This window comes from Orbicella faveolata, unplaced genomic scaffold (assembly GCF_042242905.1).
Source record: "Orbicella faveolata isolate gen_17 unplaced genomic scaffold, um_ofav_v1 contig_2, whole genome shotgun sequence".
In the NCBI taxonomy this organism is placed as follows: domain Eukaryota; kingdom Metazoa; phylum Cnidaria; class Anthozoa; order Scleractinia; family Merulinidae; genus Orbicella; species Orbicella faveolata.
This window is the reverse complement of record NW_028301547.1, coordinates 24,254,359-24,268,700: the sequence shown is the minus strand read 5'-3', so window position 1 is coordinate 24,268,700 and position 14,342 is coordinate 24,254,359. Positions and strand designations below refer to the sequence as shown.

Here is a 14,342-nt window from a genome sequence, read left to right as displayed (position 1 = left end):
TGACATGATGTAACAGAATTCCCATTTCAAGTCTGATGCAGATGAAAAACAGCTAACTAGCATCCATAATAATGATTCACTTCAGAATCTTCAAGTTGCCCTAGATACAAACCAAATAATAACAAGTCGAAAGAAGCAAAAACTCCAAGACGGCTACTGTGGTGTGTTGTCGAATAGGTTTATTCTGCTTGTTCATACATACCGCGTGGATGTGTGTGCTTTCTAGATTTACATAATGTGCTATCCTACTTAAATATGCGTACACAAAATATAATATACAATAGGTGCTAATTCTCACGTGCCAATATGTTACAGCTACCGTACCATTAACCCTTTGAATACCAAATACGCATATATGTGTAATTAATGGTCGTGCTCTTTTTACCACTTGTGACGTCATCAAATTAAATGTCATCAGATATTCTTGATAAGCGGATAATAGTACTATGCTAGGCCTTTCCGTACAATGGTCAGGTTTAGATATCGACGACATTCCGACGTCTCAAGTCGAAAAACAACGTTATCAGTTTTGGTGCAAAAACGGTGGTAAATTTTGGCTTATGCGCATGTCCGGAATTGAAATATTGCTCAATTTTGTACCTAATCCTCGAAAAACCTCTCCTTTTCGTTAAAAAAAAAAAAGTTTTCTTAGCACAACTTAGGCTTATTTAGCGTCATGGCAGCTAAAAAGCCTGACTAAACGGTTCAAAACGGAATTTTTCGGCGAAAGTTTGGTATTCTAAGGGTCAAGACCTGGACTTTAGACTGGCCACCTTCGCCGCCCTTTTTGCCCTAGCCACCCTGACCACCCCAGCCATCCTTGAAACCCTTGTAACCCTTGCTTTCCCCGCCAGCTTTGCATCTCTCCGCACGCTCTACCCCACGCCAGCCTCGCCACATTCGCCATCCTAGGCACCCCTGCTACCCTGACAACCCTTGCAATCTTTGCAACCATGGCGAACCGTTGCCACCCTCGCCACACTTGCGATCCTCTCCCTCCTTGCAACTCTCGCAACCCTTGCTACGCCCGCCACCCTTCCCACTCTCGTCACTCTTTCCACCCTTGCAACTCTCGCCACCTTTGCCCTCCCTGGCCCTACTCACCACCCTGCTAGACTAAGTCTCGCCACGCTCACCATCCTTGCCACCCTTTCCATCCTGGTCAACCTAGCTAATCTTGCCACCCAAGGCACTCTTACAACCCTTGCAACCTTTCCAGCCCATAGCACCTTCGCTACCCATTCTGGATAAAACGTCAATAGAACGTCAAATGATTTGGTAGACTGTATGGAAGCTCCGTTTGAAGTGCGGTACATGTCAACTATCATATATGAAGAGTGGTACGTAACAATTATCATATATGAAGAGCTTGCCCAAGGGATAAGAATTCAACATGGCGCAGGAGGGTACTGCATGACCCTAGAATTAGCTCGTCTTTGATTCATATACAGGTCATTTTTCAGCCAATGTTTAGGAGCGAAGTTTTGTCATTATATCGCCGAATATTTCGATTAGCCCGGCAATGGCAAGCCACAACAACAGCAGATACTGAAGCTGAAAGACAATACATTCGAGACGAAGCAAGGAAATTGTTCCACAAAAACAAGAAAGTGAGTTTATAATTTTTTTTTTCTTTACTTATTCTAATTAAGTTTATTACAAGTGCAGTGCATCCACATAATGTTACTTAAAAATCATCCGATTTTTTCTCTGCCCTTTCGCAAAAAAGCTGACTGTCCTCCGAAGTTCCTAGTGCGGAAACGTTCAAAGCCGTTCCGGGACTTTTGTCAGTAGGGGTGGGGTGGAGAGGCTGCAGTATGAGGTTGCAATGGAATGGCCCTTAGCTTTCAATCTCGTTTCTAAATTTGCAGGTTACCAATCCAGAGGAGATAAAGCTGTGTATTCATGAAGCCAATGCTCGAATTGAGATTGGTATGTGCGCTTACAGTCTTCTATTTTGATGGTTTACTGAAGAATTAGACCCCCACCCCCGGAATAAAGCACTTAATTTACGTGTCTTTATACAGTCTTAGCCACAGCATTTTGCTCCAGAGATGGTGTAGCAATAGAAAACTTGTGTTGCAGGCCAAACAATGAAAAGAAATGCCACAATTTTTACTAGGGTATAAAAACATGGAAACTGAAGTTCTATTTCTTCCGTAAGCTACTTTAGGTCAAAAATGCAATGGAGTGTGGTCACAATGGATTTCTAACATAAATTGAAAACAAAGGGAATGCAATTTCTTTGCTACATTGTAGTCTGCTGATCAAAATTCATTAAATAGTGCAAAGATCCTGCCATATTTCACTCCCCCCCCAACCCCCCCCCCCCCAAAAAAAGAAACTGGCTGCCGACAGGATCGAAACAAACTTTTCAAGAGCTCTTTGCAGTGTTAAGAATCTCCTTTACAGTCCTCTGCTCCTCTTCATTTAGGGAATTAATTCTAATTTCTGTATGGGTCAAGCTTTCTCCTAGCTTTCTCCTATTTTGCAACATTGAAATAAATGCGGTTTTGCATTAGCAATTCACCACTGAAACAAAGCACTTGCTCACAAAATCCCACCAGCTACCCAGGCTGAAATTTTATATATTCTTTTTCTCTATTTCAGCCCTTCACTATAGGACACCTTATCCTAGAATGGTAAGCCTTTTAGTATCAAGGGAGCAAAAAACATGCAAAAGTGTATTGTTATGTTACACAAGCATGTGAAAATTTTAAGAACACAAGACAAATGCTTTTCATAAATATCTGAGTATTCTTAAAATTCACGATTTCTTATAACTCAACAATACATAAGCAAGTTTGCTATTTCCTTTATTGAGTACATAAAATGTTCTAGAAATGGGAAATAATGTACACTAAAATTCGGTTTCTGCTTCTTTGTTAATATATAGATACATATGCCACCTTCAGCTGTGCCAAAAACAAGTACAAAACAAAGGAAGACTCAAGAGCGCATCAGAAAACAGGCCAAACCTGTTTACATGCACTCTGACGATGACATTGATAAATGAAAGGCTTTATGGGTTGGGGTGCATTTACACATGCAGAATGCTGACATAGTGCTATTCTTGTCTGAGATTCAAGGCTTTTAATAAGTGGTACTGTTATGCTGTATGCATGGATGGATGGACAGCTAAATGGTCGGATGCACCAGTGGATCGACAAATGGAGGGAAAGACTAAACTGACTGACTTATTAACATTCTCAGTGGTAAACCAATTTATTGGTTGTAAGATTGTGATTAAGAGTCAGAATGAAATTATTTCATTCTCTTTACTCAGTCTAGCATACTCATTTTGGGTTAAAAATCAAAACAACACTCAGTAAAGTACTGTGCAATTCTAAAATGTTTTATTCACCTTTAATTCTATTTACACACTAAAAATAAAAAAATACTTTGCAAACTGCACAATAATTCAAATCCATACTATCCTAGCATGTTTAAGAGTTCACTTTTTGTACAAATAGTCACATAACTATTCAAGTGGCATTGCCTGTTATTTAACATAAGATACACAGGTATAATGTGGCTCACCCTGGCATTAATTTCTGGCAACTGAACTGAACTTTAGTCATTGAATTCAATATGATGCGAGTGTCACTAGCAAAAAACCATAATGATAATGCAATCTCACTGACAAAAAGTAGTAAATTGGTATTTCTAGTATAGGCATTGGAAGTATTGTTTTATGAAATTCTTGGCACAACTTTGTCTTGGGTTCTATAAGTGTTATTGGAGCCACTTTAAATAATTTTTGTAACAAACATAAAAAGGAAAAAATAGACTGAAGAGTGATGCTTATTTAGACATAATTTTGAGATATACATGTACAATGTGGTCTTGGAATTGTCAAAAGTAAATAAATACTAGGAAGTAAATCAGGGTAATGGTCATTAAAGCTAAACAAGATTGAGTTGTTATCTTAACAGAAGCTCAATAAATATAGCTTATTCACTGACAGTGTGCAAGGGACGTACTGTCATAATCTCAGCCCTTGGTCTTTTCTATACAGACCTGCTGTGCTTTATCCATACTTTTAAGACCAAGAGGTGACAGTCTTCTAGTTTAGTCCTGAGTAAGCATACCAGTCAATAACAGATTTATTACATGGCTTGCCCCAGGCATTGTCTAAGTTTGCTATTTTTTTTATCTAGATGGCAGACGACTTGCCTGGGCCATTGCCATTGGGCAAGTGAGATTGAAAGGTTACTTGCCCAAAAGGAAAATGTAGTTGTCCGAGACAAATTTCTGGCACTTTTTTTGAGCCCTGAATCAATATTTCAATGTCACTGAACTGGCATAATTAAAGAAAATGGGAGAAACATTTAACATTTACCAAGGCAGACATAATGCACATGTAATTGTATAACATCTTTTTTCCTCACAAAAGATTAAAAATTAATATTTCACACATCTAACTAGTGTTCAAAATATCATTGCACTTTATTAAAAATTTCTTTTTGTGTGAATATTTGATATATGATACAGCGATTTATTACATAATAACTTACAGAATGGATTGTGTTGCTAACAGTTATTTTGGAGATCAGACTCCCAGAATTTCTCAATTAAATGTTGTTGATTGTAATAAGTTGTTTTACTTGTTTTAAAAACTATCATTGCTGTCAAGAATAATTCAAATTTGGACTGAAATAAACAACAACTTGAAAAGGTGCACCCTTGAACTCTTCATCAGAATTATGGCCCAAAACTATGGGCAAACCAAAGTGCAGTAAGTCTCAAAAAACTTTTTCAGTCTGATGTCACACCTCATTGGTAGCAACACAAAACCATTCCACAAAAAATTATTTGTAATTATTTTTTTGGTACAATGTTACTGTCACATAATTAAAATAAAAGTCAAATGTCTGCTGCAACTTTATCATTTGTTTTTTCTTGCATTACCTTCTCATAATCCCTCACATCATCTATAGTCATGCCTACAATTCAATGAAAATTACTTCATTTTGTCAACAGCATTAACATGGAACATGATGATACTGCAGGCAATTACACAGTATGAACAAATGTCTTTTTAGTACAATATTGTCCCCTGCCCTGGAAAAATGGCACATCTTAGTTTGAGATTCAGGGGAGAAGGAGTTAAATTTCTAGTTTTATTGTAGGATTGAAGTCCCTAATTACAAATTCCAGAGTATAGTTTGGAACTGCATATGATTAATTAACAGCATTTTGGGGAACATTTTACAAGTTGCCCTTTTCTCATCAGTGAATCAAAACTTACCGATCCAGTCATCAATCCATGCAAATGCTTGTCTATGGCCTAGCAATAAAATGTCCTGTATAACCTAATGAGGGCCACAAAATTAATAACATTAGATGTTAATTTCTGAATGGATGGTTAAAAGAATGGGAGTTTCTTCCATTTAAATTTAGTTTTTCTTTTCATTTCAGCCACACTCGAGTGAAAATCTTTTTAACTTACAACTGGAAAATTGAAAAGAGCAACAATAAAAGGCAAACAATTGCTAGGTTGAATAATATACCAGATTTGATTCGTTAGTCTTGTCTTAAAATATCTGTTAATGCTGTTATTCTCAAAGGTTACTGAAACTCATTTGTAAATAATGAACAAATGAGAATGTGTAGTTCCAGAAAATATCCATACCTCCCCCAAGCAAGGGATTTTTTCTAATACCTCCCCACCCCTCTGTAAATTCCAGTTAAGCTTCATACACTTAAATTTTTTGGTCTCATAGAACCCCCCACCCCCAAGGAAATTCCAATCCCCTCTTTGGGGGGAGTATGGATATTTTCTAGAATGCACAATGTAAAGTAATGTTACACTGTTTTCATCTGAATGGTCACAATCTAGGCTTTCCTCTCGATGGGTTGTTCCTTGAAGTTTCTGGTGGTGGTATGAGGCCCGAACCTTGAAACCTATACCCTAGCTATTTCAGACCAAAATCTGCAATTTTCCACACCCCATTTCACACTAACTAAAATAGGTGTAAAACTACAAATTTCAGTATTAGCAATGTTATTGCTTAATATGACATTTTAGGGTTTGATTCTACGACAGACGCTTTTCAAGAAGGAGAAACAATAAGTGTGTAAAGCACAATGCCTAATAAACTAAGGTAAAAGGTTTCTCCTAAAGTTAAAGTTCCAGTACTGTATGAGGAGGGCATTTCAGCAGTAGCTTCCACCAAGTCATCTACAAAGCCCAGTGGTTTTCTGTTAAGCTCACATACTATGTACTAATTTGTATTGACCATGCATGAAAGTATTTCACAAGATCAGTACTGAGATTTTATCTTTCAATGCCACAAAGTGAAAAAAAAATGAATATTAATAACGAACATACCCATAATGATAATGGTCATTCACATAACCCTATAATGCACTTTCTTAAAATCCTGTATACTTTTTGTCCAAGAATATTTCTTCAAATTATCAGGTTCGTGTACATATGATGCTAGCTACATTCACATGTCCATCACCGCCTTACTTTAATATTGTTATACAGGGTTGTATTGAAGCTCACCTTGTGAACATATGATTCTACTCTTGAGGCTAACGCCCAAACATCAAATGAAACAGAGACTAGCTTGTATGAGCACATGATGGGTTGTGTGTCATCCTGAAATTATTATACCACAGGATTTATTTTGATTGATGAAGCAAAGTATACAATGCTAAGGTGAACCAGAAATCTTAATCACCCCCAAAAATGTATGTGTATTCAAATTAAAAACAAGAATTATTAAATAATTACATAATTAAGAAAAAAACCAATGAAAAAGTATTCATCTTCTTGTTAGTATGGTATGATATTCATAACTTTCTGCTAGGACAGTATGATTTGTAAGTATGATAGTATTACTTCAGCTGCCTAGCAGACCTTATAATGGCATTTGTGGTGTCTTAACAAGACTGTATTCTCATTTCAGACATGTGCACTGGTTTCACACCTGCGCAACCCATTCATTTCAGAGTAAATTCAAACATTAGCTGTCATTTCAACAGCCTGTGAATGCAAATATATTTTCTGGATGTTGCTTGTCTTTGCCAAAAATTACTTTTTGTGACAAGCCACAGCCAAAACAACGTCTACATTTGCAGCCTACCATTTCAACTACTGTTCTTTTTTCCCCTGTAGTACAATATTACTGACAGTAGTACTGGCTGCAATTTAAGTCTTTTCAAATAGTATCCTGTTTTCCTGAGGAAATATCCATATTATTGCACAGTATAACTTACAATAGTGGTTATCTAGTCTCACTCACCTTCCAGCCCTTTTTTAATGGACCCCTGCCTGTTTTCTTTGATTTAAAAGACCTACAGTCCTAAAACAGAACAAAATGGATTCAAAATAATAATATTATCATAAATCAAATGTACAGGAACAACTACCATTACATAACTTAATCAGACAAATTATTTACAGAACCACTGATTCCATGTCAGTGATCTTTTTAAGATGAGATAAGAGCCACATTGAATTGCTGTATACGATTTTATATGCAAGGAAACCCAAACTGCAGTTGGAGGTTCTCTTAACCATCAAGGAGTGAAATGTTTATAAATAAACAAGCCTCTATTTGGCACGAAAATATGATAGGGTATTTGTCTACAGGCATTATCTGTTCCGCGAAACAAACAGTTTTCCGAGAGCATAGTTCATGGAAAACTGTGAGCTTTGAGGAATAGCTAATGTCCAAGGATGAATAGCAGAGCATATTTTTACGCCAAATGGAGGCTATTGAGTTAATTATTCAAATATTTTTCGCAACACACGCAGTTTTGAAAATCGGAGAATATCACTCGGATATTGCCCAGTTTTAGCTGGGAAATATTCAGTCACTCGATGCATTTAGATCTATCACACACGAGTGAAAATATTTGATGGATTATAAGCTGTGATATTAAATTGCTGCATAAAATTGACAGTTTTATAGAGGCCTACTGCAAACCATTATATATCATTCTTTACACTCTATCTAAGAATAGCTTTTTCTGCAGGATATATAACATAAAAATATCACGTAGCCACAGTCCTTACCTCTTCAGGAACATAATGTTTTTCTGGTAATTCATCATATGCAATATCAACATCTACAACTTCCCTAGATTCAAGCGTCTCCTCATCTAATTCAAAGCACTTGAGACAGAAAGAAGGCATTAGTTTTAATTAGTAGTTACTCCTTAAAGATGAATTGTCAACCAAAGCTTAATATTTTGATGCACCATTACTTTTCTCAGCTAAATATTAGTCTTAACAACAACCCTGCAAAACCTCGCCACCCCAGTTTAATAATCTACTTCTTGTGGAGAGTTCCAGCTACCAATGCTAAATATCAAAAGGCCAATGTTTGAACCCTGCAGGCAGGCCAATTCCTACCAGAGCTGCAGCAGTGCAGAGCTTCATTTGAAAGCACTGCTACATCATGCCGATAAGACCTGAGACAGTTGTAAAAACTGTGTGCAGCTGCCAATTGGTGAGCAGTTATTTTTTAAGTGTTTAATTAAAAGGCTACGAGTTGTTTTCACCAAATGCCACACAGGTCTAAGGGCAATTTTGAGGCTACCAATATACATTCTAGCGCACATGTCTTTTTTCTAAATATTTTGTGTTTTAAGTTTTTAGTCAAACCATTGTAATAGTAATAGTAATAATTTATTTAATGTTGAAAACGCGGGAAATGTTATTGTTAACTGTTCCTGTTCTCCTTTTTTGAAAATATATTGCAAAAATGAACAAAGGTTCTAAAAATACATACATTTTCTATACTCCCATTGTCATTGTAATATTTTGTTCTTATTCTAATTGAAAATCTTGGAAGAAAGGAGCACTGCAAACAGAAAAAATTGTAAAGAAGTTATTTATTTTACATTTATTTATTATCACTATTATTATTTTGAATAACATTTCTTTAATCACACAACACTTGCATGACCTAAATTTATGTTACATTATGCCCTACAACACTTTACCTAACCCTGCAAAATTGTACTTCTCTTCTACATACAAAGCCTCAATGTGTCAGTCGACTGACACCAAAGGGGGACTTTTGAGGGTTTTGCTTATCATTTCAATTTGTTTTCCTGTCCTAGAGAATAAAAGTTACATTCAGTTATAGCTGGTAGAGATCTATATTTACCATCTAGGATTCAATGATTATCAAAAGAATTATTAAAATATTCATTTTTATTCCACACCCTTATGTCATCATGATGGATTCATAAACTCTAATGACTTTGTTTTAAAAATAGCACATTTCCCATTAATGTCTTCTTATTTGTAACGATATTATTGCTAAAAAATAATAATGTTACATTTTGATGAATACTCACACAATATTCTGTACATGGCATTGAAGTAATGGAGTATGCATAAAAAGGAAAGAAAACACAAAATTAGTAGTACATGATTTAAACATATGCTGTTAGACTATTATCAAAGTTTTTCTGCAGTCTAGGGAAAAGAATGTTCATATGGGTAATTAAATGGTGAAGAGGAAAATTACGAAATAATTTCATGCTCATTTTGTCAAAATTTTAATAACTTTCGGAGACTTCAGGCAAAGGAAATTTCTAGCATTTTGACAAAATACTAGTGCAATCATTTTTTTCTAATTTCACAAGCATGCAATTTGATTAATATCGTTGGTGACAAATTATGCTTTCAATCATGAGTTTTTCACTTGTTTCTTGTATCAAGAAATTACAAGCCTAACATTACCATGGCAATTTTGTAATTTCACATGTGAAATTATAAATTAACACTCGTCTGATATTTCACACCAAAATAAGGAGTAATTTGTCACCCATGATATTACCACAATAACAACCTTGTCAGGTGGTAACAGACAAGTGATCAAAACATTGACTGAAAATTTTATGCTTGCACTAACCTGTTATTGTGTAAGGGTAATAATTCCACGCCTTTTCTTCTACATAGAATATTTTTGGAATATAAGATCGCATCCATCCAGGAAGACGGCTGTGGAGAGAAGCTAACAATCAAGTTCCATTTTTTACAATCCTTGGTAACACCCTACACTTCAACTCAGTTAATCTCCCAGACAATATTCTATCAATCAACAACACAACTGTACGAGACATTTGTGTTGTCTTGCAGTGATGGGGACCTCCCATTGCAGGACCCCCTATATAGATGTAGATGTTTGTTATATATGAAATCGGCAATTTCTGGACAAATATTATTTGTGTAAATGTATGCATACCCAGGGAGAATTTATTTCTGACTCAGTTATGAGTTGTTTGGTTATCACTAGGTGAATGCAACAGAAAACCTACATGTAATAATTTTTTTCTTCCGAAACTCGCGCAGAAATTTTCTAAAGATCAAATGATGCCAACGGAGCAACCTCCTCAGAAATGACTATACCCCCAGCATTTATTTTGCGGCTACACATTTATGTGTCTGTGTGGATAGGGGTACTGTGAGAGTAAACAGTCTAACTTGTAGTCCAGCAAAACAGCACTAACCCAGGCTACTCTAAGCTTTCAGTGCACCATACGTTATGCACTTAAATCCACAAGACTTACATTACCATACAAGACTTAACCTCACCTGGATAAATAAACCCTCTTTTCTGTGAACTGTCCTTTGCCATGTTTTTCATCCTCACATGGTTCATTTTTCACCACATGGACCCCTTCACCTTGCTCACTTTGATCATGGCTGTGTTTGCTAATCATGTATAGCTGACCTATATGATACTAAATATATATGCATTATCCAATTAATAGTACATTCAATAGCCAATCAGAACTTAACTTTTTCTATCATGATTAATACAGAAGTATTTCATCGCCAGGCTTAACTAAGTCTCTTTCCCTTGCTGATCCTCTCAAAACACACAATGGAGACTGCTTAAAGTGGGGAGGCTTTTTGGGGATGGACTGGGTATTAATGTAGAGGTTTTATAATAATCTACAGTACCGGTACATGTATTAAAGTGGCAGATATGATTTATTTTTTGGTGGTTGGTTTAAGGAACAATGGGCTTCTGTCGTAATGTCATTGTTTTACTCACACATTAATGAAAGATCACTGATAGATGGTTTAAGTATCAGTTTGGAGTGGAATTGATCACAATACTTTAGCAGAATCCAAGTTGATTAAAAGGAAGTAGCACAATTTTTGAAATGGTACATTTTCGTGTTTTAAACAGTCAGGACACAAGCTATAATTTAATTAAACACATAATTTACATGTGCAATATTTCGTGTAAAATAGAACGCTCCGAAACAATATTACATCTTTACGGCTGGCAGAAAATGCTATTTGCGTAGGGAATGGTAACATTTTCCATAAAGGAAGCTGTTAATTACCAAAATCAAATTAACTGAAACTCGAGATAGGGACGACCTTTCAAAACGCACTTTTAAAGGAAAAAAAAAACAGCCAATAATAAAAATATCAAAATGTAGCGTACTCGAATTAAGTAGTAAAACAATGCAGATTTTGATTCCAATTGTGCCAGAGGCAATCGATGTTGGAAACGATATGAGAGAATAAATTCAAACATCCATCTATAGTCACCAATAACAGTTTTCGCCTCTTGGGCAAAAGTACGGCCAAACACGATGACCTTTAGGCTTGCGTTATTTGAAGATTACATCTCCGGTGGCTTTTCTCAACAGTGATCGCTGATGGAGGCGAATAATGACACAGCGGATCCATTTCACTTACATCATAAACTTAACCCGTATTTACAGCCGCCAAAACTCAATTAATTTATCAATAGCAGCCACTGCTTTAATATTGATAGGATTTCACGAATCCACATTCCCGCCTTCTATACACAGGTACCTTGCATACGAACATAACCTTTCAAAACGGTGCAATAAGCTTACTTCTCTGTTAACCGCAGCAAACTTATGTAGAAATCCTTAGCTAACATCATCCCGGCATCATGTACCACTAAACACTCAAATAACAAATAACTGAATTACATAGAATTCTCGATCTTGCGTCGATTTCGCAGCAATATCATATCAATCGAATTGCTCGATCGCGGCATCCTCCAAATTAACTTATCTCTACTGCTTTACAGCCAAATGAATGATCACGAGCAGGTAACTACTGCGAGCACGCGAACAAATTTTCGATTTCAATTCGGTGCCTAGCTTGTGAACACACATCAAGAAAGCTAGGAGTAAAAGGCAAGGTCCAATCTCGAATTTCTTCAAAACGTACACGCGATCCATGGATCTGATGTTTAGTTAGTGTCGTGTTTGTGTTGTCATAAATTTCGCATGCATGCCGGCGAAGTTTTCATGATGTCAAAGCCAAATTTGACATGGTTTACCTAGATCTGAGCTTTTAAACATACCTCCTCCACTGTCATCGGCATACAGATCCTGTACTCCTTCAATATCATGTTTGCTAGGGTAAGAAGAAAACACACGGACAAATGACCTTCAGAGTTCTACTATTAATATAACACTTTCACTCCGCAGCTCGTAAACAACCAAAATGACGATTGTTAATAATTTTTTTCAACAGCTTAGGTGCCACGCCTTGAATTGAAGGAGTCTGGATCGTGAAGTGTGAAACCAGGGGCCCTATTAAAACATCTACTAACTGATTACTTTGACACCGTCCACACTAGTATTACGTCGGAAGAATTTGAAAACACAGCTTTATTTCAACGGTTAGGCCTACCGCCCACAATAATCCGCCACGAAAACGGAGCTTTTCAAAAACGCTTTTCAGATCGGAGGAATTTGAAAACGCCGGCTTTTCGGTTTCGTGTGGGCGGGAAACAAGTTGAAAACGGAGCTTTTCGAAAACGATAGCGTCACGGTAATCATGCGATTTCCCTGACCAAGGTTTCTGCAAACATAAATCCAAAATGACCGGTGATTGCCATGTGTTTAAATTCCTCCGGCGTAGCGTGGATGGAAAACATTTGATGCGTCTTCAGAATGAAACCTCCTCCAGCGTAGTGTGGACGGGGCGTGAAACTGTTTAGCAGACTTTTTCGTTTAAGTAATTCGTTTGTTTTCATGTTTAACTACTCTATGAAACTGGGACACCACACTTCAATCAGATCATTGCGCATGACAAAGTACTGCTCTCACGAACAAGTGACTGCCACAAGGAAGTGGTCAAGTTCCTTTATGTGAAGCAAAATAAAAGCTAGCCTAGATAAACTAGTTGCAAACAACGTTTCGCCGTCCTCGTGACAGAACTGTCAAGTTCAAAATGACAGTGTCAAAAGCGGTGAAGTACGTCTTTATGAGTGTAATTAAGGTAAAGTAGAAAAACCCTAATTATGTTCATAAATACTTCACCGCATTTGACAATGATATTTTAAACTTGAAAATACTGTCAACTATAAAGCTACAGGCAACCGAATCAGGCAAGTGAACATATTAAACCAAAGGAAATTTTTACGTTCATTCTGTGAAACTTAGCGAAAGGAAATTAAAAATTTAATTACCAACAAAACACACAAAGCACATTAACATCTGCAAAACGACTTTTAGACAAATTAAGCGTGAGGAAAACTTTATCGAAAAAGTGCAAGGATGATAACAACAGCAATATCTTTATTTTTCAGATAAATTCCATACCAAAAATTCAATAAAAGTATATTTTATTTGACAAATAAAGAAGCTTAAGCCGTGTATTACACTGTCATAAAACACGACGGGCAACACGAGAGAAATGTAGAAAACACGAGCCGCAGGCGAGTGTTTTCTTCATTTCTCGAGTGTTCTCAAATGTCTGGAGTGTTTTATCACAGCGTAATACACGGATTAGGCTTCTTCATTTGCTTTATGATATAGAACTAGTATGGCGAAAAACAATAAAACACGCTTTTTCTATGTTATACTTTGATAAATTAAAAACATGGGGTTTTGACCAATCAGAGCGCGCGCAGGGTCCTATGTATCTATATTATAATGTGGGATAAAATTTTGCCAGCATCGGCTGTAATACCGTTTTTCAAGAAAGTTCTTTACCAGTCTATTACCGCGACGAACGCTTGATATTTGTAAAATAATGATCGAAGCCCTTTGCGTTGTCATAACAACCATTACAAAAGTGAAGTAAATGTCATCAATACCATGATCGCTCGCTGTTTAGACACATTGCTAAATCAATGGTTTCGTTACTGTTGGCTAACCTGACAAGGAATTGAAAAGAAGTTTCTATGGCCGGCACTGATCCGACTCGTCTGTTATCTCCACTACTCTTATTCTGTCATAACCATTTTCTCCATGTAATTCTATTTCAGTATTTTCCACGATTTTCCAGGATCTTTCAGTTCTACAAAATAATGATAATGAGCGAAAACAGTCACAAACTCACAGCCACAGCAACACGCTTC

General features: G+C 36.6%; 2 protein-coding genes across 2 annotated transcripts; one reads left to right on the top strand and one right to left on the bottom strand.

The window, feature by feature from the left end:
• Nucleotides 1-121: 121 nt before the first annotated feature.
• Nucleotides 122-4,883, top strand: LOC110060259 (LYR motif-containing protein 1-like). Its single transcript, XM_020767015.2, has 4 exons — nucleotides 122-1,610; nucleotides 1,872-1,932; nucleotides 2,611-2,642; nucleotides 2,897-4,883. Exons 1-4 carry the CDS (start codon nucleotides 1,467-1,469, stop codon nucleotides 3,014-3,016), a joined length of 357 nt encoding a protein of 118 aa, XP_020622674.1. The 5' UTR covers nucleotides 122-1,466; the 3' UTR covers nucleotides 3,017-4,883.
• On the bottom strand, nucleotides 3,335-12,511 carry LOC110060286 (cytoplasmic phosphatidylinositol transfer protein 1-like). The gene is made up of 10 exons (XM_020767043.2): nucleotides 12,336-12,511; nucleotides 10,568-10,716; nucleotides 9,885-9,973; nucleotides 9,325-9,332; nucleotides 8,751-8,822; nucleotides 8,033-8,131; nucleotides 7,257-7,316; nucleotides 6,515-6,610; nucleotides 5,252-5,315; nucleotides 3,335-4,946 (listed from the first exon to the last, which is right to left on the bottom strand). Exons 1-10 carry the CDS (start codon nucleotides 12,381-12,383, stop codon nucleotides 4,867-4,869), a joined length of 765 nt encoding a protein of 254 aa, XP_020622702.1. The 5' UTR covers nucleotides 12,384-12,511; the 3' UTR covers nucleotides 3,335-4,866.
• Between the last annotated feature and the right edge of the window lie 1,831 nt (nucleotides 12,512-14,342).